Source organism: Rhinatrema bivittatum, chromosome 1 (assembly GCF_901001135.1).
Source record: "Rhinatrema bivittatum chromosome 1, aRhiBiv1.1, whole genome shotgun sequence".
NCBI classification, from domain to species: Eukaryota; Metazoa; Chordata; class Amphibia; order Gymnophiona; family Rhinatrematidae; genus Rhinatrema; species Rhinatrema bivittatum.
The window spans coordinates 183,793,981-183,821,311 of NC_042615.1; the positions used below are offsets into that span (position 1 = coordinate 183,793,981).

Below are 27,331 nucleotides of genomic sequence, written 5' to 3' on the forward strand. Positions count from 1 at the left end.
TCCTCTCCAGGGACAAGTGAAGGCGCACTCAGTAAGTGCTATGGCAACCTCAGTAGCACACTATCATTCAATACCGAGTGCTAAGATCTGTAAAGCTGCAACATGGAACTCTCTTCACACATTTGCAGCATATTACTGCCTAGACAAGGAAGGATGTCAAGACTCTGCCTTTGGCCAAATCCGTCTTGAAGAACTTATTTCCAATATAATCCCAACTCCTTCCACATCCCTCTGCTGTGATTTTCAGGCTGCCTCATTTTTCCCAACACTACACCAGTTGTGCCTGATGCACAAGTTGTAGGCTGTTGGTCCAAACAAATATGAGTTAGCCTGTAGCTTGCTAATCACTCACACGTGAGGACTACCATCCTGCTTGTCCTGGGAGAAAGAGTTGCTTACCTGTAACAGGTGTTCTCCCAGGACAGCAGAATGTAGTCCTCATGAAACCGACCCGCCACCCCGCGGAATTGGGTCCGAGAACGTTTTATTTTATTTTTTTGCTCGCACCTTTTGCTACAAACAAGACTGAAGGGAGACCCCTGTGGCTACAGGGATTATGACTTGCTGGGCATGCTCAGTGTGCCAGTCAAAAGTTCTAGAAACTTTGACAGAAAAGTTTTCCGTGATAGGGCTCCGTCTAGTGCCGTCACCCACATGTGAGGACTACATCCTGCTGTCCTGGGAGAACACTTGTTACAGGTAAGCAACTCTGCTTTCCCTTTTATAGACCAATGTGGTTGAACCTGTTACACCACAGGAAAGAGGGCAGGGATTTACTCTTTGTATTTCCTGGTTCCCAAAAAGACTGGAGGATTTTGTTGCATCCTTAACATAAGGAGCCTCGAACAAGTTTCTCCTAAAAGAAGTTATATTTCCTTGACCTACTAAAATGATCGGTGGTATTCATTCAAAAGCATATGGGGACAGACTTAAAGATCTAAATATGTATCCCCTAGAGGAAAAGTGACAGAAGGGATCTGTGATAGAGGCATTTAAATACCACCATGGGCCTCTTTCAATGGAAAAAAGGATTTAGAATGAGGGGTTCTGGGATGAGGTTAGTGAATGCATGGAATAGCCTCCCCTTGGAGTTAGTGGGAACAAGGACAGTATCTGAATTAAAGAAATCATGACACAAACACAGGGGATCTCTGACAGTGGTGGGGATTGTAAAACTGAATTAGTTGGTGTGGATGGGTAGACTGGATAGGCCATATGGTCTTTTTCTGTAGTCACTTTTGTGTTTCTAAGTCTATCCCCCATATGCTTTAGAACGAAGACCACTTCATTTTTATAGCACCATCTGGACAGACTCCCAACTGATTTATATCTTTTTGAAAATGCAGTCTCCAGAACTGTACACAGTATTGCAAATGAGGTCTCACCAGGGACTTGTACAGGGGCAGAATTCCTTCTTTTTTTTGTGCTAACCATTCCTCTCCCTGTGCAGGCAAGCATCTTTCTGCCTTTATCTACTTGTTTGGCCATCTTAAGCTCATCAGATATGGTCATCCCTAGATCCCACTCTTCTTTTGTGCTTAGAATTTCACCCCATACTGTATCTCTTCTTTGGGTCTTTGCAGCCTAAATGCATAACTAAACATTTTTTACTATTAAATCTTGGCTGCCAGACCCTAGACCATTCCTTGTGATTTGCTAGATCCTTCATGTTTTCTACCCCTTTTTAGCTATATACCTTGTTAAAAATTTTACTATCATCAAAAGACAAACCTTTCCCGATAACCTTTCTGCAATGTTACACATGAAAATGTTGACAAGAAGCAGTGCAAGGACCAATCACTGAGGCACACCACTAGTATTGCCCCCTCCCCTCGGAGTGAACGCCATTTACCACTAATCTTTGTTGCCTCCCACTCAACCAGTTTCTAACCCATTCAGTCACTTTAGAGCCCATAACATGGGTGCTCAGTTTATGAGTCTATGCAGAACCTTGTCAAAGGCTTTATCCCAGGACAAGCAGGATGCTAGTCCTCACATATGGGTGACGTCACTGACGGAGCCCTATTGCGGGAAAAACGTCTGTCAAAGTTTCTAGAAACTTTTGACTGGCACTGTGAGGCCACTGAGCATGCCCAGCATGCCATGATATTCTCTGCCACAGGGGTCTCACTCTAGTCTTCGTTTTTCCACGCTGCTATCAACATTGCGGTCATCGGAGCCTTCTGAGATTTATTCAGTTCTGACTAGAAAGTTAGTATTTAAAAATTTTCTCTCCCTCACGGGATCTCACTTTTTCTCTATCTCACCGGCTGGTGAGATATTTTCCGCGTTTATAATTTAAACCGCTGATAATTTTTTCTCTCATTCATCAACGGCTGTCAATAACATCATGGCCTCGGGTTTCAAAAAATGCCCGGCCTGTAATCGGACCATGTCAGTCACAGACCCGCACCTTGAATGCGTTGTCTGTTTAGGTGAACACCACGATATTTCTTCCTGTCAGCAATGTCAGGAAATGACACCAAAAGGAAGAAAACTTCGGCAGGAAAAAATTGAACAACTTTTCCACCTGCAACTGATTCCTTCACCATCTACTTCATCAAAATCTTCACCGACAGGAATTACCAAGAAAATCCTGTTGAAAAAACGTAGACCGGACGGTTCTGGGGGCAAAACCTCGCCAACACCGTCGACGGTATCAGTGCGATCGGAGACCGAGGTAAGGCATAAACATCGGCATCGCCATGCCTCCACATCGCCATCAGTTCCATCCCATGAGGAACCGAGCAAGAAACGGCCGAAACATAAAGACACCTCGCCGTCACCTAGGCCTCCCTCGGTGGAACCGGCATCGTCGCAGGTAATACTCTCTCCGCCTACACCGGTGCCGAGCATTCCCCCAGTACCACAAGACTTGACGGCATTCATTAAGGAAGCGGTACTGCAGGCAATAAAAGAACATCTGCCGGCGACTATGCCGATGCCGGTGATCCCGCCGACGCCGGTGACATCTTCTCTACCTGGGACGATGCTGGTACTACCGATGACATATTTAGTACCGGCGACAACGCCGATGCCGGGTATATTCCCGATGCCGGGGGAATCCCTGATGCCGCGGGCATCGCTGCCACTCACAACTGCACCGTCGATGCCGCCTCTTTTTTTGGAGTTTACATCGATGCATATGACATCATCGGTTCCAATCTCGGTGCCTATTGTTACTACTGCACCGTCAAAAAAGAAAAGTGGAATATCAATGATACCCACTAAAGAAACATCGAAGGCACCGATACCCTCAATGCCTAAGACTTCTTCAATGGTGCACTTCCTCCTGGGGCTCCAGGATCCTCAGAAGCAGGACTATATTCTCTTACAAAAGAGATACCAGGATTTATTGGACTCTTTGCCAACTAATCCACGAGAAGAGGATTCTTCTCCTGAAGACCCTTTGCCTGGTCCTTCTGGTCTTATTCCTCCACCTAAACCCGCAGTACCACCACAAAAAACTCCAGAATATGATATATGGAGTGACACTGCCTCAGACACTTCATCAGAAGCCTTTATGTCTGATCCATCACCACCACATCCTAGGAAACAATCTCCTCCAGAAGATCTTACTTTTACCACATTTGTGCAGGAGATGGCTGACTCTATCCCCTTCAAATTGGAATAAGAGCAGGATTCTAGGCAGCAGACCTTGGAAGTACTGCAATTCGTTGACCCTCCAAAGCAAGTGGTGGCAATTCCCATACATGATGTTCTCCTACAGCTACAAGATCGCCTTTGGGAACATCCCTGTACTGTTCCTTCAGTAAACAAAAGGATGGATACTACTTACTTGGTCCAATCCACTCCTGGATATGAAAAATCACAACTACCCCACCATTCAGTAGTTGTTGAATCAGCACAGAAAAGGTCCAAAAGGACAAGAGTCCACTCTTCAAATCCTCCAGGAAAGGACCACAGGTTTTTGGATGTCCTGGGTTGTAAGGTCTTTCAAGGTGCAATGTTGAATTCTAGGATTTCAGCATATCAACTCTACATCACACAATAGCAAAGAAATTTATGGAAACAAATTGAAGAATTTATTCCATCTCTTCCAAATGAATATAAGGAGGCTGCACAAACCATCATCACTAAAGGATTAGAAGCTGGAAAACACGAAGTCAGGGCTGCCTACGATGGCTTCGAGACGGCTTCAAGGGTGGCTGCGTCAGGCATCAGTGCTAGAAGGTGGGCTTGGCTCAAGGCCTCAGACCTTAGGCCAGAGGTCCAGGATAAATTAGTTGACCTCCCATGCATAGGAGACAATTTATTCGGATCCAAAGTGCAAGAAGCTGTGTCTCAGTTAAAGGAGCACACAGAAACATTAAGACAACTATCCTCCCTCCCACAGGACCCCCCTACGCATACTACCTGTAGGTCTCCGCGAAAAGACACAAAACCGCCTTTCTATCGTCAGAGGAGATATTACCCTCCTGCGTCTAGACCCAGACCCTCCAGAACCCAGCAAAAAACACAACCACGTCAGCAAAGAACAGCTAGGCCCCAACCTGCTCCACAAACCGGTCCAGCCTCGGGCTTTTGAAAATTCACTCAGAGAACTCAGCCTATCCTCAAATCCTCGACCAGAACTTCCAGTAGGTGGCAGGTTATCCAAAGTTTACAACAATTGGATACCAATAACATCAGACCAATGGGTTCTATCCATAATATCTCAAGGATACCAACTCAATTTCCTCTTAATTCCCACAGAATTTCCAACGACTCAAATTCGTCTCAACAAAAATCACATGCTTCAGTTACAGGTAGAATTATCCACCCTTCTGAAAGCCAGGGCTGTAGAGCCGGTGCCCCGGTCTCAGCAGAGCAGCGGATTCTATTCCCGGTATTTCCTCATTCCAAAGAAAACCGGATGCCTACATCCCATTCTAGACCTCAGAAATCTCAACAAATTTCTAAAGAAGGAAAAGTTCAGAATGGTTTCTCTAGGCACCATGCTTCCACTACTTCAAAAAGGAGATTGGCTTTGTTCTCTGGATCTTCAAGATGCTTACGCTCACATTCCAATATTCCCTCCTCATCGCAAGTACCTGCGCTTCATGGTGGGTCATCAACATTTCCATTACAGAGTACTGCCATTCGGACTTGCCTCTGCTCCCAGAGTATTCACCAAATGTCTGGCAGTAATAGCAGCACCCTTGCACAAGCAAGGTGTCCATGTCTTCCCATATCTAGACGACTGGCTCATCAGAAGTCAATCTCAAGAAGGAACTTTGTCTTCTCTCAACCACACAATTACGGTACTCCACTCCACGGGCTTTCTCATCAATTATCAAAAGTCCCATCTTACTCCATCTCAATTACTCCAATTCATAGGAGCAGAATTGAACACCGTCCTTGCAAAGGCCTTTCTACCCGAGGATCGAGTAGAAACACTGTCCTTATTGGCAAACTCGATTCACTCGGTGAATCAGGCAACAGCTCATCAGTTTCTAACTTTACTAGGCCATATGGCCTCTACAGTTCATGTCACTCCTATGGCAAGGCTAGCCATGAGGGTAACTCAATGGACTTTAAGATAACAATGGATCCAAGCAATTCAACCACTGTATTCTCCAATCCAAGTAACCCACCAGCTACGTTCATCTCTACTTTGGTGGGCAAACAAGGACAACCAATCCCACAGATAACACTAACTACAGATGCATCCACCTTGGGTTGGGGAGCTCACATAGACAATCTCCAAACCCAGGGTACTTGGACAAAACTCGAAGCTACTTTTCAAATCAATTTCCTAGAACTTCGAGCTATACATTGGGGGTAATTTTCAAAAGGAGTTACATGCGTAAATGTAGCTACTATTGTAGCAATTTTCAAAAGCCATTTACTCAAGAAAAGTGCACTTATGTGAGTAAATCCTATAGACAAGTCAATGGCATATATTGTAGCAATTTTCAAAAGCCCACTTACTCGAGTAAAGTGCATTTACATGCATAAAACCCAGATTTACGCATGTAAATGCTTTTTAAAATCCGCCCCTTTATGCGCTGCATGCGTTCAAGGACTGCCTTTCACACAAGACTGTTCTGATCCAAATGGACAACACAGTAGCCATGTGGTACATCAACAAACAAGGAGGTACGGGCTCGTATCGCCTTTGTCAAGAAGCTGCACAGATTTGGGGCTGGGCCCTGAACCACTCAATGTTCCTCCGAGCCACTTATCTGGCAGGCATTCACAATGTAGTGGCGGATCGACTCAGTCATCAGTTCCAACCACACGAGTGGTCCCTGGATCCCTCAGTAGTGACCAGGATATTTCAACGTTGGGGACAACCAACAATAGACCTCCTTGCGTCACATCTGAATCACAAAGTGGACAAACTCTGTTCTCTACACGCACAGAAGAATCAACCAGCCAAGGACGCTTTTGCTCACCCTTGTAACTCAGGCCTACTATACGCGTATCCTCCGATACCTCTCATAACCAAAACTCTCGTGAAGCTACAACAGGACAAGGGGTCCATGATACTCATAGCCCCATATTGGCCTCGACAAGTATGGTTTCCCACACTTTTAGACCTCTCAGTCAGGGATCCCATTCGCCTGGGAGTAGCTCCCACTCTCATAACTCAGGATCAGGGTCTGTTGCGCCATCCCAACCTTCAATCCCTATCCCTGACAGCGTGGATGTTGAAAGCTTGATTTTACAACCACGCAATCTTTCCACTAATGTATCACAAGTGCTTATAGCTTCACATAAACCTTCCACACGAAAGAATTATTCTTCCAAATGGAAGAGATTTACTTTGTGGTGCAGGCAAAAGAATATTGATCCTTTCACTTGCCCCATTACTTCTCTACTAGACAACTTATACCATCTTTCAGAATCTGGTCTCCAGACTTCATCTGTAAGAGTACATTTAAGTGCAATCTCTGCTTACCATAACAAAATGGGAGATGCACCAGTCTCCACACAACCTCTTGTCAGCAGTTTTATGAGAGTTTTAACTCAACTTCAACCACCAATTCGGCCACCAGTCACAGAATGGGACCTGAATCTGGTTTTAACAAGACTCATGCATTCTCCTTTTGAACCTATAGATTCCTGTGATCTTAAATTTCTCACATGGAAGACTTTCTTCCTCGTAGCCATTACATCAGCTAGAAGGGTTAGTGAGTTACAAGCACTTGTCACGTACTTACCCTATACAAAATTCCTACATGACAGAGTGGTTCTCTGTACACATCCAAAATTCCTTCCCAAGGTAATTACGGAATTCCACTTGAACCAATCAATAGTTTTACCCACATTCTTCCCACGGCCTCATTCTCACCAAGGAGAACAGGTTTTACATACCTTGAACTGTAAGCGTGCACTGTCGTTTTAAACCGCACTGCAGCCCACAGAAAATCCAATCAACTTTTTGTTTCCTATGATCCAAACAAACCGGGTAAAGCAGTGGGTAAACATACTATATCCACTTGGCTAGCAGATTGCATAAAGTTTTGCTATGAAAAAGCAGGCCTTCCTCTGCAAGGGCGAGTAAAGGCACATTCAGTAAGAGCAATGTCAACTTCAGTAGCACACTATCGTTCAGTGCCAATTCTTGACATATGTAAAGCAGCAACATGGAGTTCTCTTCACACCTTTGCAGTTCATTACTGTTTGGACAAACAGGGACAACAAGATTCAGCATATGGACAATCTGTCTTAAAGAACTTGTTTCCAGTTTAATCCCAACTCCTTCTACATCCAACCTGCTGTAATCTTCGGCTGATTCATTTTCAGCAACCATACATCACTGTTGCTTTACTACAAAATGACTCAGCCTCTAGCTTGCTAATCACCCATATGTGAGGACTAGCATCCTGCTTGTCCTGGGATAAAGCAAAATTGCTTACCTTGTAATAGGTGTTATCCCAGGACAGCAGGATGTAGTCCTTATGAAACCCACCCGCCACCCCGCGGAGTTGGGTCTCATACCTTTTATTATTATTTTATTTTTGCTAAGGCTTATTGCTACATACGAGACTAGAGTAAGACCTCTGTGGCAGAGAATATCATGGCATGCTGGGCATGCTCAGTGGCCTCACAGTGCCAGTCAAAAGTTTCTAGAAACTTTGACAGTTTTTCCCGCAGTAGGGCTCCGTCAGTGATGTCACCCATATGTGAGGACTACATCCTGCTGTCCTGGGATAACACCTATTACAAGGTAAGCAATTTTGCTTTACTGAAAACCTACACTACATCTAGTGCTAACTCATCACTCAATCAAAGAAATTGATTAGATTCATTTGATAAGACCTATCTCTGGTAAAGCTTTATGCTATTTTGGATCATGTAATTTATTTATTTATTTATTTAGAACTTTTCTATACCGACTTTCCAATAACAGAATTACTGATCAATTCGGTTTACATTCTGAACAATAACAGTGACAAGTAAATGTCTTACATCTATTGGATTCCAGAAACTGCACTATCTTCTGTTTTAGCAGTGATTCCATTAATTTGCTCATCACAGAGGTCAAACTAACTGGCCAGTCTCCTCCTTGCTTTCACTTTTGTGAAGAGGAACCATGTCAGCCTGTCTCTAGTCCTTCAGAGATATTCCTGACTCTAAAGAAGCATTGAAAATGTCAACTAGTGGAGCTGCCAGAACTTTCCTAAGTTCTCTTAATACCCTTGGATAAATCCTGTCTGGCCCCATCACTTTATCTACTTTGTTTAGTTAGTTCCTCATGAACATACTCTTTTGAAAATTGATTGAAGTTTACCTCATTTTTGGTCCTATTTGTATTTTATGTGGTACTGCTCCTGGCCCCTTGTCAATCATGGTTTTCAGTGTACTATATCTCCATGGTAGCCACTACATCAGTCAACTTTTTCCATCACTGCTTCTAGATCTGGGACTTTTTCTCATACTAGAGCATTGGTGTACATAGTTTTCCAGATGTTGTCCTTTTTTACCAATTTCTATTTTTATACAAGTGTTTAATGTTTATTTTAGTGCTTTGTTCACCTATTTCTGACAGTCCTATTTTAAAGCCCTCAGTAGTTTTGCCAGGCTGCACTAGAAAACACTGTGCCCCTTCTTTGATGGTGGATCCCATCTCTGCTTAACAGTCCTTGAAATATTCCATGGTCCTGGAAGCCAAAATGCTCTCGTTGGCACCATCTACATAGCCATTCATTCATTCATCTCCAGAATGCAAGCTTCCCTGCCTGGGCCTTTATCTTTGAGTGAGAGGATTGCAAAGAATGACACCTGTGCACCTAACTGCCTCTGTTTGTTTCTGTACTATGCGTGTAACAGAATTATTTATTTATTTATTTATTTATTTATAATTTTTAATATACCGATGCTCCTGTATACAATACATATCACACCGGTTTACATGGAACTGAACTGTCGCCACAAAGGCGGGAAATACATTGAAACACGTTGAGGAAAAATTTTTTTTCAGGAAACAATCATAACAAGGTTAACTGCAAAACAATCAAAACAAGATAAACTGAATTAATGAGCTTCTGAATTATCTTGCTAAATAGAATAATAAGGGGACATTTCCACTACATATGATGAAAGGATCCAACTTCCTCACATAGCTACAAAGAAGGAAAGATTCTACTTATTTTCTGTGATGTAATTAAGTTTCTTAATATAATTTTATATTTATAAGAAAACTGGATGAGAGAACATTAGAATATATTTATAATTTGGATTCCAAGATTCCTCCAGCAGCTTATATCTGAACATTTCTTTCCATTTTTTCAAAATATTTAGGGGGATTTAAGTAACTTTTTTTTCTTTACAGGTCATAGTTATGAGTGCTACTCTAGATGCTGGCAAGTTTCAAGTTTATTTTGATAACTGCCCTCTGCTGACTATCCCAGGGCGTACACATCCTGTGGAGATCTTTTACACTCCAGAGCCAGAGAGAGATTACCTTGAGGCAGCCATTCGAACAGTTATCCAGATTCACATGTGTGAAGAAGAAGAAGGAGATCTTTTACTTTTTCTGACTGGTCAAGAGGTACTTAAAGCTTAATGTTACAGAAAGCAATATGTAACCAGTGTATTTTAAAGCAGCAGTGCTTCATAAAGGCCTATTTTGAAAAGCTGTAAAATGCTTTTTAGTCAATTGTAGAAGTATTGTAGTCTCCTAAAAATGTTTTCTTTAATTTTTGTAACATTTTTATTTCATTAGCCCCATTTTGATGTGGGGCTGCAGTGTTCCTTCTGTTTCTAAGCAGTGCATATGCATTATTTATTTATTTATTTATTTATTATTTTTATATACCGACATTCGATCTCAATTGAGATATCACACCGGTTTACATTCAGGTACTGCATTATGCCTAGATCCCTCTGCTTCTGTTTGCTGTTTAAGGGCGGTAGGAAGTATTGCATTGCAGAAATAGAATAGAGGCAGTTTGGAATCATTTGATAAGTACATAGTCATTCCTTCTTAAATTCAATTCTCAAATAATGTTTTTTAAAGAATTATTCTGCAAAGAAAAATAGTGAAAGATTTGACTGGCTTATTTTTAGCCCAGCAGGAAACAGATTTCTCACAATTGGCCAAAATTGAGCAACTGGGAAGCACTACTGTTTTTATTCCGTATGTTTGAAGTTTTAATATCATGCATATAACATATAAACTTAACAGGTTGAAGATTGAGTGTTACCTTTTGTGCCCTGTTCTTTAATATTACAGTTTCATGGACACATCAGATTTGAAGATTTTCTCAACAACACAAATAGGTCATGGGTGTGTTTTGTGATTTCCATCTGAACATTTAATAAAATATTTTTGTGGGGCTTTTATTTTTATCAGAAGTTAGTTATGCATTATATAGTGTACATTTCAGGTAATGGCTTTATGAAGTATGCCAGGTGATTCAACAATTTCTTTTTCTTCAAGAACTTGGGGCACCTGCACTTGCCCTCTTTTTTTCTCTCCCTATTTTTATTTGGAGGTCCAGACACTTAAACCATTTTTGTTATTCATTCAGCTAATCAGATTCACTGACATCTGCACACAGCAAATGTTTCAAAGCATGAGTTTGAGTCTGTGGCTAGGAGCCAAAGTGGGGACAAACGGGAAAGGACCATACAGGAGCAGTGAGTAATAGGATATGCATTTGTGTGCATAAATTTGGGCAAAGTTGGAAAGAGAATTAGGAAGATGAGAAACTGGGTAGAAAGGCAACTAAAACTTTAAAAGACAAAGGAAAGAAATTGAAGAACAATGAGATTGAAAATTGAGGTAAGTCCATTAACAGAATAAGGTCAGGAAAATATTTTGGTCTACAGTAATGTTGCACAAACTCAGAAGATAAGGAAAGAAGTCTCAATCCACCTAATTTGTTGTTCAAAGGATAAACTTTATGTAGTTTAATAGAACAATTAAAACATCAGGTAAGTAGAATTGATGGTCCCCCTGTATGGGCCTTGTTTTGAGTAACTGCATCGAGAGGAACCAAATCTATAAGTGTAACAATCAAAATATTGCTTCCTATGTTCTTTGATGTAATCTAGATTATGCACAAGGATAAAATAAGTGCAAGGTGATGCATGTAGGGAAAATTAACCCATGCTGTAGTTACACGATGTTAAGTTCCATATTAGGAACTATCACCCAGGAAAGAGATCTAGGCATTATAGTGGATAATACATTGACATCGTCGGCACAGTGTGCTGTGGAAGTAAAAAAAAAAAGCAAACAGAATATTAGGAATTATTAGGAAGGGAATGGTGAATAAAATGGAAAATGTCATAATGCCTCTGTATCGCTCCATGGTGAGACCGCACCTTGAATACTGTGTACAATTCTGGTTGCCGCATCTCAAAAAAGATATAGTTGCGATGGAGAAGGTACAGAGAAGGGCAACCAAAATGATAAAGGGGATGGAACAGCTCCCCTATGAGGAAAGGCTGAAGAGATTAGGGCTGTTCAGCTTGGAGAAGAGACGGCTGAGGGGGGATATGATAGAGGTCTTTAAGACCATGAGAGGTCTTGAACGAGTAGATGTGAATCGGTTATTTACACTTTCGAATAATAGAAGGACTAGGGGGCATTCCATGAAGTTAGCAAGTAGCACATTTAAGACTAATCGGAGAAAATTCCTTTTCACTCAACGCACAATTAAACTCTGGAATTTGTTGCCAGAGGATGTGGTTAGTGCAGTTAGTGTAGCTGGGTTCAAAAAAGGTTTGGATAAGTTCTTGAAGGAGAAGTCCATTACCTGCTATTAATCAAGTTGACTTAGAAAATAGCCACTGCTATTTCTGGCATCAATAGCATGGGATATACTTAGTTTTTGGGTACTTGCCAGGTACTTGTAGCCTGAATTGGCCACTGTTGGAAACAGTATTCAAGGTGCAGTCTCACCATGGAGCGATATAGAGGCATTATTTATTTATTTATTTATTTAATTTATTTATTTATTTTTAATTTTTATATACCGAAGTTCTTGTAGGGACTACAAATCACTCCGGTTTACATAAAACAATGAACTGCCCAACAGAGAGCGGAGCTTTACATAGACATTTACATAGACATTTTACATAGACATTTACATAGACATTTACATTTACATAGACATTTTTTGTTTTATTAACCATTCCCTTCCTAATAATTCCTAACATTCTGTTTACTTTTTAGACTGCTGCAGCACACTGAGCTGACAATTTTAAAGTATTATCCACTATGATGCCTAGATCTTTGTCCTGGGTGGTAGCTCCTAATATGGAACCTAACATCGTGTAACTACAGCAAGTGTTATTTTTTCCCTATATGCAACACCTTGCACTTGTCCACATTAAATTTCATCTGCCATTTGGATGCCCAATCTTCCAATCTTGCAAGGTCCTCCTGTAATGTATCACAGTTTGCTTGTGATTTAGCTACTCTGAATAATTTTGTATCATCCGCAAATTTGATAACCTCACTCGTATTCCTTTCCAGATCATTTATATAAATATATTGAAAAGCACCGGTCCAAGTACAGATCCCTGAGGCACTCCACTGTTTACCCTTTTCCACTGAGAAAACTGACCATTTAATCCTACTCTCTGATTCCCATCTTTTAACCAGTTTGTATCTAAGCCTCCCGGCGCACGCATATAAACGCACAGACTGGGTTTGAACGTCCCTATGCGCACAAACCATGGCACCACCGGCCAAGAAAGCCAAAGCACAAGCCCTCTGCCCAGCCTGCCACATAAGAGCTGAGCAGCATGAAGAGGCTATTGCCCTGTGCCTAAGGTGCGAGATGGCTCTGGGAGAACCAAGGCAAGGTCCCCCCAGCCAGTACAGGAATCCGGATCCACTGATAATATCCTGGACCTCTCTATCCCCAGCTCGGCCCTCCAGACGGGGCCCTCTGGGAACACCGCTGGATTCAATATAGACCCAGGAACCTTTTCGTGGGTGGAATTTGCTTTTTATTTTTTTTAATTCTTTTTTATCAATTTTTAAATTTACAAAAATTAATTTGCAAAATATGAAAAAACAAACGGATGACTGAACATTAATTTTCATTCAACACATATTAATCAAGGTTTAAAGAAATTAGCCTCCATTATAATCCATAAATCAATATAGTACTAATTGTGAGGATCCGAAACTTACAGAGAGATCATAAAACAAACAATCTTTATAGGATAGTAGCATGTACATCCAATAGCTTCCACATTTCTGTTATAAGTTTATGGGAGACGAAGTAATGGGGGTTTTCACCTGAAGAAAAGCCTTCAATTGTTCAACTGTAAAGAAAACATTTAATTCTGCCCCCCCTCTTTAACACGCATTTACATGGAAATTTCAACATGAAAATATAACGCAAAGAAATTATTTCAGGGTGTAGGGCTAAAAACCCTCCATGCCTCTCTTGTGTTATAGAGGAAAGGTTTGGAAAACTTTTAACATTTCCATTCATAAACGAAGCTGGAAACTTCCTGAAGTAGTTTTTCATAATATTCTGCACATCTGCGATCGTTATTAATGAGACTAAAAGGGTGGCTCTATCCAACTGTAACATTGAGCTTTCTGATATTTCAGTCAGGTTGTTCTGCAGATTTAATCTGTTAGAATTTGCAGCAGTTTTAGGTAGAAAATAGCATTTGTTAATTGCAGGTAAATTACCTTTTTCAAAACCTAGGACCCGTTGAAAGAATCTTTTTAAGGAAACATAAGGGATTTCTACCAAAATTCGAGGAAAATTTAAGATCCTTATCTTTAGATGTCCGGTGGCATTTTCAAGCGCTTCCACTCTTCTGGTGAGAAATACTCTATCTTTAACGACTGCAGTTTTAAATGTTAAGTTCTCGCGTTCCTTCTCCTGTAAAGTCGAAACTTGTGTTGAAATCAAATCAACGTTTTTTTGAAGCTCATGGGAATTTTGAGTATTTTGAGATGCCAAATACTCAACTTTATCGTTAAGATTATTCATTGTTGTAGCAACCCCCACCATCAGGTCCCATAAAGCAGTCATTGTAACAACCTCAGGGCTTTCAGGAATCCTTAAGGGCTTAAATTCTGGGGTAGTCTCTTGCAGTAATTGTAGGCTATTACCGATAGGACTTACCTCTACTGCTCCTTCTTTCCGCTCTATTCTTGGTGTCCCTGAGCTGTTTGGCACTCCCGTTGCCACCACTGTTGCTGAAACAGCCCGAAAGGCCGCGGTGTCAGTTGAATTTGCTGCTAGCAACCCAGAAGGGATCCCCTCATTCAGCGCATTGTTGTGCTGGAACATGAGCCCTGAGCTCTGTGTTGAGTCTGGTCTGAGATCTGGGCTCATCGATGTCTCGTCCGTTGCGGGAACTTCTCCCTCAGTCCCCTGCTCCAAGGGTTCCTCGACCGCTGGATTTCCTGAAGCTGGTGAGGTAAGAAACCAAATGATTTCTTGCTGCATTGCCGAAGATGGTGGGGGTATTGAGGGATAAACCCTAATTTACCCCTTCCTTTTCGGAGGCATAGGGTAAAAAAAAAAAAGGATAATAGAAAAGTTCGCACAAGCAGCAGGACCTCCCTCAGCTCCTACTCACGGCATGCAGCCATCTTGGATCTCCGGCATTGGTCTTTCCCCATGAGCGCACAGACCGGCCTGCACGCATATCTTCGCGGCCTGCATGCACACCCTCGGTGCACCCAGAGCGCATATCTAAGCCTCCCATTGCGCGCATAAAAACACACAGACCGGGTTTGAATGCCCCTTCGCACACAAACCATGGCACCACCGGCCAAGAAAGCCAAAGCACAAGCCCTCTGTCCAGCCTGCCACATAAGAGCTGCACAGCATGAAGAGGCTACGGCCCTGTGCCTACAGTGCAAGACAGCTCAGGGAGAACCAGGGCAAGCCCGCCCCTCCCCCCCAGCCAGTACAGGAATCTGGATCTACCGATAGTACCCCGGACCTCTCTATCCCCAGCTCGGCCCTCCAGACGAGGCCCTCAGGGAACGCCGCTGGGTTCAGTCTACACCCAGGAACCTTTTCCTGGGTGGAATTCTTTAAAGGTCTGCAAACCTTCGTCCAGGCGCAATCGGTGCCACCAATGACACAGCCACAGCCTCCACTAGAGGACCCAAACCTCCCAGGCCCTTCTCGGCCTCCCAGAGACGTGCCTCCCCCCGGAAAAAAGCCTAACCTTAGGTGACACGGACACCTCGGAGGAAGACCAAGACTCCCTGGAGGAAGGGGAAATCCCTCCAGGAACAGAACCATACCGAACCATGATGTGTTTCTTCTCCAAAGACGAACTACCAGACCTCATGTCTGGGAGTCTGAGGGAGCTGGCCATCCCAGACACAAGCGCCTCAGCGGAGCCAAAGACGGAATCCTCTTCTGGTCGGGATCCCGGGTCTCCGATGGCTCCGGTGCCCTCCCCACTGACAGCGTCATCGGGAGGAGAAACACCATTCCGCATCCCTCCATCGGGAGTTTTGCCTCCATCGATACCGATACATCCCTCGCCACCGATCCAACCATCGGTGCCAATATGTCCAGCGCCACCGAGCCATCCATCGATGTCTGCACCGGTGCCTTCGATGCCGTCATTGGTGCCCCCGATAATTCCTCCGATTCCTTCAGAGCCTAGATCGGGACCTTCGGGTATCCTACCATCCTGTCCCCCTCTAGTTCCTGGAGGGCCAGGTGCTGATCCTTACGATACCTGGGCTGATGATACCTCAACAGACACCGATGATTTACCTTCACCACCTTCACCCACTGAGAGTAGGAAGCATTCTCCTCCAGAGGACCTCTCCTTTATAAACTTTGTGAAGGAAATGTCTGAATTGTTCTCACAGGACAAGCAGGATGGTAGTCCTCACATATGGGTGACATCATCAGGATGGAGCCCAATCACGGAAAACTTCTGTCAAAGTTTCCAGAACTTTGACTGACCCCTACTGGGCATGCCCAGCATGGCACTAACCCTGCAGCCAGCAGGGGTCCCCCTTCAGTCTTCTTTTTTCCGCTCAGCAGTAGCCTCGCGGTTTAGGAGCTTTGAAGAGATTCCTGACAGGAATTTTCCTCACGGAGTTAATTAAAATTAGATTGCCCCACAGGGGTCCCTCCTCTGATTTTTCTCAGGCCGCGGTACTCCGGTAAGTTTTTCACCGTTTTTCGTCTATTACCGTCGAGTTTGGCCCTCAAGGCCTACTGGCCGTCGACCGTACCGCGGCTCGATTTTTCTGTGGTCATGGCGTCGGGGTTTCGTCGGTGCCCGGACTGCACTCGCACCATGTCTATCACAGACCCTCATGGAGTCTGTGTAATGTGTTTAGGCCGTGAGCATGATGTCCTGACTTGCACCAAATGTGCCCTCATGACACCAAAAGGTCGCAAAGCCAGAATGGAGAAGATGGGACTCCTTTTCCATGCTCACACCCCGACGCCGTCCATCGCATCGACATCATTAGAACCAGCACCGTCGAAGTCGCACCAGCATCGACCTCTGTCCAGTGAGTGTCCGCCATCGACGTCTTCATGGCCATCGACTCCCGTTTCTCCCCCTCAAGATCGAGGCTATCGTAGGGGGAAACATCGCCATCGGCATCGTAAGTCTCGGACTGTCGAGGGAGCGAAATCATCGACCGAGCCACCGTCCGAGCCACCATCGAAGAAGCCCCGTCCAGGAATGGCAGCGACCACTCCTGCGACCGGGACATCGAGGCCACCCTCACCTGATCGGGGTTTGGGAGTCGCGATTCTGCCTGTAAAGGTGGTCCCTCCGACTGTGCCTCAGCCTCCCTCTTCCGTCACGGAGCCGGGGCTGATTGCCCCAGGTCTCCGGGAAGAACTGGACCGGCTGGTCCAGGAGGCCATCGACAAGGCGATGCAACGACTCCAGGTTCCTCCGACACCGGCACAGAGAGTGGAACCGGTCACCGACCCGATTCCAGCAGCACTGGCACCGCTGCTATCCCGGATGGAGGCGCTCATGACTGCCCTTCCACCGGTGATTCCTGGGTCTCCGATGGCTCCGGTGCGCTCCCCGATAACAGCTTCATCGGGAGGAGAAATACCGTTCCGCATTCCTTCTTCGGGGGTACTGCCTCAGCCATCGATGCCATGTTGTCCCTCGCCACCGATTCATTCATCGGGGGCGATATGCACATCGGCGCCATCGGTGCCTTCGATGCCAGCACCGATGCCCCCCAAGGCATCCACTGTGCCACCGGTGATTCCTTCGATTTTCTCGGAGCCTCAGCCGGGACCTTCGGGTATCCAACCCCCTTCTTGTCCTATAGGTCAGCCTCCTGATCCTTATGACACTTGGGGTGATGATACTTCCACAGACACCGATGACTTACCTTCACCTCCCTCTCCTACCGAAAGTAGAAAGCGTTCTCCTCCAGAGGACCTTTCTTTCAGTAATTTTGTGAAGGAAATGTCGGAATTGGTCCCTTTTCAGCTTCAGACAGAGCAAGATGATAGGCACCAGATGATGGAGCTTCTCCAGTTCCTGGATGCCCCTAAAGTGATCACTTCTATTCCCATTCATCAAGTTCTTCTTGACCTCCTCAAAAAGAACTGGGAAAATCCTGGATCCATTGCCCCAGTACACAGAAAGGCTGACACTACCTATCTAGTACAGTCAGCCCCTGGCTTTCAAAAATCTCAGCTTGACCCCCACTCAGTTGTGGTAGAATCAGCTCAAAAGAAAGCAAAAAGTTCGAAGCCTCACTCCTCTACCCCTCCTGTCAAGGAACACAAGTTCCTAGACAATATTGGTCGACGAGTGTTCCAAGGGGCCATGCTCATCTCCAGGATTGCTTCTTACCAGCTGTACATGACCCAATACAACAGGATCATTTTCAAGCAAATACAGGACTTCTCTGAAACCCTGCCTGACCAATTCCAAGAACATCTTCAAATCCTTGTCAACAAGGGGTTTGAGGCAGGAAAGCATGAGATAAGAACAGCTTACGATATCTTCGACACCTCCACTAGAGTGTCTGCAACTGCCATTTTGGCAAGACGTTGGGCCTGGCTCAAGTCTTCTGACCTTCGCCCAGAAGTACAAGACAGACTCTCTGACCTGCCCTGTTTAGGAGATAATCCGTTCGGTGAACAGATTCAGCAAATAGTGGCTGAATTAAAGGACCATCATGAGACCCTCAAACAGCTCTTATCAGATACCTTCTGACTTCCCTTCTAGACAGCCCTTCAAGAAGGACTCTAAGAATTCATTCTTCTGCCCAAGGAAGTACTATCCTCCACCAACAAGGTCCCGAGTTACGAGGCCTTATAAAAAATCTCAGCCTCGCCAACCCCGGACGCAAAAGCCACAAGCAGCTCCCCAGCCGGGGCCTGCTTCAGGTTTTTGACTTTCCCTTGTAGAGCAGCAGCCTGATTCCTCTGCCAGGCATACCAGTGGGAGGTCGATTGTGCCACTTTCATGGCATGTGGCAATCAATCACAACTGACCAATGGGTGCTAGCAATCATTGCTCAGGGTTACCACCTGAACTTTCTTGCTCTTCCACCGGAGTCACCACCTCTACAAGTGTGGAGAGTAACTGACCACTCTGTCCTTCTAGAGCAGGAGGTTTCCCTTCTTCTCCAGTTAAGGGCAATAGAACCCGTTCCTCTCTCGCAAAAAGGCCTAGGGTTCTATTCCCGGTACTTTTTAATCCCCCAAAAATCCGGGGGGCTTCCTCCAATCCTGGACCTACGTGCCCTCAACAAGTACCTCCAGCGGAAAAAGTTCAAGATGGTCACCTTGGGCTTGCTTTTACCTCTTCTACAAAGAGGAGACTGGCTCTGCTCTCTGGACCTTCAGGATGCATGCACTCATATTGCGATAGCTCCAGGTCATCGCAAATAGCTCAGGTTTCTAGTGGGCCTCAAGCACTAGCAATACCAAGTGCTTCCATTCGGCCTAGCGTCTGCGCCACAAGTCTTTACAAAATGCCTTGTAGTCGTCGCAGCTTTCCTCAGGACCCAAGGTGTTCACGTCTACCCCTATCTAGACGACTGGTTAATCAGGGCTCCCACTCAGCAAACTGCTCTGTCGTCCCTTGATTTAACCTTACACACTCTAATTTCATTAGGTTTTCTCGTCAATTACGACAAATCCTATTTAGCCCAATCTCAAACCTTGTCATTCATTGGGGCAGACTTGGATACCTTACAGGCAAAGGCTTTCCTGCCTCGACAACGAACACTGACTCTTGTGTCTCTTGCTCACCAGCTGCAGTCTCAACACTCCGCGACTGCACGCCAATTTCTCGTCCTCCTGGGACACATGGCGTCCTCAGTCCATGTCACACCAGTGGCCCGCCTCGCCATGAGACTCATGCACTGGACTCTGAGGTCTCAATGGACTCAATCCATTCAGCCTCTGTCGACCATTGTCCACGTCACCGACTCACTCCGTCTGTCTCTTGTCTGGTGGAAGAATCAGACCAATCTCCTCCAGGGTTTGCCCTTCCAGGTTCCAAATCCTCAAATCATTCTCATCACCGATGCTTCCAACCTTGGGTGGGGAGCCCTCATAGCCGATCTGCAGACACAGGGCTCTTGGTCTCCAGAGAAAGTCAAACACCAAATAAATTTCCTGGAACTTCGAGCAATCAGATATACTCTCAGGGCTTTCCAGGATCGCCTATCAAATCATGTCATCCTGATTCAGACGGACAACCAGGTGGCCATGTGATACATCAACAAACAGGGAGGCACGGGCTCCTTCCTTCTGTGTCAGGAAGCTGCACAGATACGGGCAGAAGCTGTCTCCCATTCGATGTACCTCAAAGCCACCTACCTGCCGGAAGTGGACAGTTTGCTGGCAGACAAGCTGGTCTCTCAACCCCTCGGTAGCAAACTCCATCTACCAACAATGGGATATCCTCGGATAGACCTCTTTGCGTCCCCTCAAAACCGCAAAGTGGAGAACTACTGCTCTCTCTTTCGCAGCAAGCTCTCTCAACCCAGAGACGCATTCTCCCTCTCATGGGCAACAGGTCTGCTCTACGCATTCCCTCCACTTCCTCTTTTCTTGAAGACTCTCGTGAAGTTACGTAAGGACAAGGGAAACATGATCCTGATAGCACCTCACTGGCCATGCCAAGTGTGGTTTCCAGTACTTCAGGATCTCTCCATCCACAGGCACATTCCCTTGGGAAAGGACCCGCTTCTGATCGCTCAAAACGACGGGTGCCTCTGCCATCCCAATCTTCACGCCTTGTCCCTGACGGCATGGATGTTGAAAGGTTAATCCTTTAGCCACTTAACCTTTCTGAACCAGTTTCCCATGTCTTGATTGCTTCACGGAAGCCTTCCACGAGAAAAGCTTATTCTTACAAATGGAAAAGGTTCATGTCATGGTGCTCTTCTCAGTCCCTTGACCCCCTTTCCTGTCCAATCCCGAAGTTTCTGGGCTATCTCTGGCATCTATCAGAGTCAGGTCTTAAGACTTCTTCCATCAGAATGCATGTCAGTGTGGTAGCCACCTTCCATAAAGGTGTTGGGGATATCCCTATATCAGTACAACCCCTTGTAACACGTTTTTTGAAGGGCTTGCTCCACATCAAGCCTCCGCTACGTCCTCCGGGCTCCTTCTTGGGACCTTAATCTGGTTCTGGGTCGGCTCATGAAACACCATTCAAGCCTCTTCACTCTTGTGAACTTCGATATCTCACATGGAAAGTGATTTTCCTTTTGGCTATCACTTCAGCTGGCAGAGTTAGTGAATTGCAGGCTGTAGTTACCTATCTGCCTTACACTAAGCTTCTGCAGGACCGGGCGGTACTCCGCACTCACCCTAAATTCGTACCTAAGGTAGTTTTGGATTTTCATCTCAATCAATCATTCCTATCTTTTTTCCCAGGCCCCATGCCAATCCAGGAGAACAGGCTCTGCATACCCTTGACTGTAAATGGGCTCTAGCATTCTACTTAGACCGTACAGCTGTCCACAGGGAAAGCACTCAGTTCGTCTTTTTCCACCCTAATAAATTGGGGAAGCCTGTGGGTAAGCAAACTCTCTCCTCCTGGTTGGCGGACTGCATATCCTTCTGTTATCAACAAGCGGGCATTCCATTTCAAGACCGTGTTAAAGCACACTCTGTGAGGGCCATGGCGACTTCAGTAGCACACCTACGATCGGTGCCGCTTCCTGACATTTGCAGGGCTGCCACCTGGAGTTCTCTCCACATCATTGCAGCCCACTATTGCTTGGACAAAGCCAGAAGACAAGATTCCATCTTCGGCCAGTCTGTCCTTTGTAACCTCTTTGCAACGTGATGTACCAACACCCTCCCTCCTACCTGGTGAGGTTCAGGATGCCCTCTACCAAATTCCACCTGTTGAACGCCTTTGAGTACATTTGTTGCATGTTCGGACATCCTCAGCTCGGTACTCACCCATATGTGAGGACTCCCATCCTGCTTGTCCTGTGAGAAAGCAAATATTGCTTACCTGTAACAGGTGTTCTCATAGGACAGCAGGATGTTAGTCCTCAAGAAACCGCCCCGCGGTGTTGGGTTCGTAACATTTTATTATTTTATTTTTTGGCACTGCCTGTAGCTTTTAAGTAAGACTGAAGGGGGACCCCTGCTGGCTGCTGCAGGGTTAGTGCCATGCTGGGCATGTCCAGTAGGGGCCAGTCAAAGTTCTGGAAACTGACAGACGTTTTCCGTGATTGGGCTCCATCCTGATGTCACCCATATGTGAGGACTAACATCCTGCTGTCCTGTGAGAACACCTGTTACAGGTAAGTAACATTTGCTTTTCATCGTACTGAAGAAGGAGGATTCCTTTCGCCCCATCCTGGGCCTCAAGAGTGTCAGCCGACACCAATGAGTAATTTCCGCATGGAAACTCTGCGCTCTGTCATAATGGCCGTACAACTGGGAGAGTTCTTAACCTCCCTGGACCTTTCCGAAGCCTACCTTTATATTCCAATCTGTTAAGATCACCAGCGTTTCCTATGCTTTGTGGTACTGGGCCACCATTATGAGTTCCGGGCGCTGCCCTTCAGCCTGGCCATCGCCCCAAGAACATTATCCAAGATTATGGTGGTCGAGGTGGCGGCACTGAGGAAAGGAGTCCTGGTGCACTCATATTTGGATGACTAGTTGATCTGGGCGAAGTCATTAGAAGAGAGTCTCAGGGTGACCAGTAGGGTGATGTCCCTGCTTCAGGAGCTTGGTTGGGTTGTAAACATGGACAAAAGCAATCTTAAGCCTTCCTAGTCCTTAGAATATCGGGGAGTCCGATTTGACACCAAGCAGGACAAGGTCTTCCTCCTGCCCTCGTGGATAAGGAAGTTGATGTTCCAAGTGGGGATATCCTGAAAACCAGTTGGCTGTCCTTGAGGACCAAACTTGCCTGTCCCCTGCAACAGACCAGTGCTTTTCAACATAGTTCTGGGGGCACATCTAGCTAGTCAGGTTTCAGGATGTCCAGAGTGAATATGCATTCTGGATATACTAAAACCTGCTTCTCAACCTAGTCCTGGGGGCACACCTAGCTAGTCAGGTTTCGGGATGTCCAGGATGGATATGCATTCTGGATATACTAAAACCTGCTTCTCAACCTAGTCCTGGGGGCACATCTAGCTAGTCAGGTTTCAGGATATCCAGAATGAATATGCATTCTGGATAAACTAAAAACCTGCTTCTCAACCTAGTCCTGGGGGCACACCTAGCTAGTCACGTTTCAGGATATCCGGAATGAATATGCATTCTGGATATACTAAAAACCTGCTTCTCAACCTAGTCCTGGGGGCACACCTAGCTAGTCAGGTTTTCAAGATATCCAGAATGAATATGCATTCTGGATATACTAAAAACCTGTCTGGGTTGAGAAGCATCTACTAGAGACCAATGTTTTCTATGCAATGTTTTTCTTTCCTCTTTCACTTGCCTCCTCAGCCCTCCACAAAGTCCATAAGATAATACAGTAAGAGAACAAAAGAATTAACCTTCAGAGTATTGTCCCTTCCTTGATATTTACTCAAGGATCATCAGGCATGACAAAGGAAAAGAATTCCTTACAGGTGGCAAACTTTCATTATAACCACAAAGGAATTGTCATGGAACAGAGGAGCATTACAATGTCTTTTGATTACATTTTTAATCTCCATTATTACTCTCTACACCTCTTGGATTAATAAAATTGTCAGACCACAAACTTTTTCGTGGCACAAACTTTCATGATAGCCATCTGCTTTACAAGCTGTGGGGGCACAAAGGAAAACTTGGTCTTACCTGCTAATGTTTGTAGCTGAGATACCACAGTTCAGACTAGACAAGTGGGTTTTGCATCCCTACCAGCAGATGGAGGTAGAGAAAAACTTTTCAGACACTGCTACATAACTGAGAGTGCCACCTGCAGTCCTTCAGTATTGATCAGTACTCAAGCTAAAACTAACCCTGCCAACTTTAACTGTCAACTGTAAACTAATTCCTCTTCCAAAGTGAGCAGGGCAAACAAAGCATGGAACTCCTGAACTGGAGCCCTCACCTCCAACAACGGAACCTGAAACCCCTCTCAAATTCTTCTGCCCTATTTACAACCACAGCAATCCAGGTCTTTTGAAATTAAAAACAGGGATGGGCCTCTGGACTGATCTCTGGTATTTCAGGAAAGAAAATTAGCAAGTAAGAACCAATTTTCCTTTCCTGTACATACCCCAGATCAGTCCAGACAAGTGAGATGTACCCAAGCCCTCCTACTCTGGGTAGGATCCTGAAAGAATGGCTGGCAACACACCTTCACCAAAAGAAACCTCTTCCAGAATTCAAATATCCATACGGTAATGCTTGGTAAAAGTATGAAGCGATGACCATGTCGCAACATAAAAGATTTCCTGTAGAGACAATAACTGACACTTTGCCCAGGAAATAGCTTGTGCCCTGGTAGAATGCACTTGCAGATCATTTGAAATTGCCCTACCATTACAGATATAAGCCGAGCAGATAGCCTCTTTCACCCAACGCACTAGCAAAGCCTTAGAGGCCTTTTCACCCTTCTTTGCCCCACTAAACAAAACAAAAGGATGATCCAATCACCAAAAACTCTTTGTAACCTTAAGATAACACAACATAGTCCAAAGAGCATCGAATAAGTGCAGCTCCCTCGCATGTGGCTTCTCCGCCCACAAATATTGAAAAGCGGGAAGCTCTATCACTTGAATGAAGTAAAAGGAAGAGACAACCTTCAGTAAAAAGGAAGGGACCATATGCAATGAAACTCCATCAACTGTAATCCGCAGAAACGCATCCCTACTCGACAAAGCCTGAAACTCTGAAATCCATCTGGCTGAACAAATAGCCAGCAGGAAGACTGTTTTTAATCTAAGATCCTTCAAAGATGCCTAATGTAAATGTTCAATGAGAGAGCCACACAGCCCCTGCAGAACTAAATTAAGATTCCACACCGGACATGACCTGCGGACTGGCAATCTCAAATGTTTCACCCCCTCCATGAAACAAATGACATTCAGGTTTGAGGCCAGCTGTCTTCCCCAAAGTTTACCTCAAAGACAACCCAAGGCTGCCATCTGAACATGAAGCAGAATGTAAACCAATTCCTTGGTCAAACTATTCTGCAAAAAAGCCAAGATGTGAGGAACCTCACCACACGAAACTTCGAATACCTTCCATTCTCAAACATAAGTCAGATAGAAGGTCTTCCTGCCTGAAACAACATAGCAATCACTGCCTCTGAATAGCCCTTCAAACACAATCGCCTCCTTTCAAAATCCAAGCCGTGAGACAAAATCGAAGTGCCCAATCCGAAAATATGGGCCCTTGACAAAGAAGCAGATGACCGAATCATATGGGCCTGTCCATCTAGATCTGCAAACCATGGGTGGCAAGCCCATTCCAGAGAGATGAGAACCACTCTTCCTGGGTGCTGCTCTATTTGGCGCAAGACTCTACCCTATAGAGGCCACAGAGGAAGCACATACAGCAGATGGAACAGTTCCCCTATGAGGAAAGGTTAAAGAGGTTAGGGTTTTTCAGCTTGGAGAAGAGATTGTTGAGGGGGGATATGATAACAGGTAAAGGTGAATAGGTTATTTACTCTTTTAAATAATAGAAGGACTAGGGAGCACTCCATGAAGTTAGCAAGTAGCATACTTAAAACTAATCAGAAAAAATTCTTTTTTCACTCAATCACAATTAAGCTCTTGAATTTGTTGCCAGAGGATATGGTAAATGCAGTTAGTGTAGCTGGGTTTAAAAAAGGTTTGGATACGTTCTTGGAGGAGATGTCCATTAACTGCTATTAATCAAGTTGACTTAGGGAATAGCCACTGTTATTACCGGCATCAGTAGCATGGGATCTATTTAGTGTTTGGGTACTTGCCAGGTACTTGTAGCTTGGATTGGCCACTATTGGAAACAGAATGCTGGGCTTGATAGATCCTTGGTCTGACCCAGTATGGCAATTTCTTATGCGTCTGTTGATGAACGAGATACGCCCCAAGGTATGGAGCTATCTTCAGGTCCTCTGTTTGGTGGCTCAACCTTGGAGGTAGTACCGTGGGCGAAAGCTCACATGCGACCACTTCAAAGCTCCCTGCTGTCATGTTAGAACCCATTGTCTCAAGACTATTCGATTTGCCTCCACCTACCAATGGAAGTATGTTCTTGGCTTCAGTGGTGGCTACAGGAAGCTCACCTGGGCAAGAGTGTAAGCCTGTCCCTGCCAAACTGGTTGATTCTGATGACGGACCCAAGCATCCGGAGTTGGGGAGCTCACTGTCAGGAACTGATGGCCCAGGAGCGTTAGACAAAGGAAGAAGCATGCTGGAACATTAAACACCTGGAAGCCCAAGCAATCAGATTGGCATGTCTGCAGTTCAGCCACATACTCCAGGGTCAGGCAGTCCTCGTAATGTCGGACAATGCATCAACGTTAGCCTATATCAACCACCAGGGGGGACCAAGAGCCAGCAGTGTCTCTGGAGATAGATCGCCTTATGGAACCTAGGCGCCTGTGGTATGCAAACATGCAGAGATGTTTAGTGGAGGCCCCCCCGTGCCTCCCACCACATAGGGATCTCCAGCAAGGTCCAGTCCTTCACAGGATCCAACTCAATTTTTTCTTACAGTTTGGCCCTTGAGAGGGCTCGCCTCATGAATCATGTATATTCAGCAGCAGTAATTATCACCTTGCTCCGCATGGAAGTTCTCTACGTCCTTAGCGTACATGTGGGTCTGGAGAGTATTTGAGGCCTGGTGTGAGGAATGCAGTGTCCCCATCCCCCTGCTTCAGCGGTCAAAATCCTATTAATTCTGGAATTTTTACAGAACAGCTTTTACTATACCCGAGACTGAAGGGGGACCCATTGCTAGATGCAGGGTTGGTGCCTTGCTGAGCATGCTCAGTGGTGCCAGTCAAAGTTCTAGAAACTTTGACAAAAGTGTTCCGTGATTGTGCTCCATCCTGATGATGTCACCCACATGTGAGGACTAACATCCTGCTGTCCTGTGAGAACACCTGTTACAGGTAAGCAACTCTGCTTTCCCCATGTTCTAGTTTAAAAGCTACTCTATCTTCTTCTTAAATGTTATCAGTAGCAGCCTGGTTCTACTCATCTTTTCGGACTAGGCTCCCCCTTTCTCAAAATATTGCCCATTTCTTACCAAAACTAAATCCCTCTTCCCTTCATCATTGTCTCATCTACACCTTCAGGCCAATGGAATATTTGAGTGTAGAAAATGGGTGCTCAATGTTGAGTGCCTACTTTCCTAATACTTGCCCAGCCACCTCTCCTGGGTGCACAATGCAATATTTAAATGAGAGGTTGCACTAAAAAGGAGGTGCTAGGGAAAATTGTGCATCCCTAGCACCTGCTTGGCATCAGTGCGGGTTGGGAAAACGGACACTCAGTACG

The 27,331-nt window shown here is 45.1% G+C and overlaps 1 protein-coding gene across 1 annotated transcript in view; it reads left to right on the forward strand.

The window, feature by feature from the left end:
- The window catches only part of DHX15 (DEAH-box helicase 15), a 284,488-nt gene that overhangs the window by 127,550 nt on the left and 129,607 nt on the right, over positions 1-27,331 (forward strand). Inside the window, exon 5 of the mRNA XM_029590135.1 lies at positions 9,785-10,003. Coding sequence (XP_029445995.1) covers positions 9,785-10,003 — 219 coding nt within the window. The remainder of the gene's footprint in view (positions 1-9,784; positions 10,004-27,331) is intronic.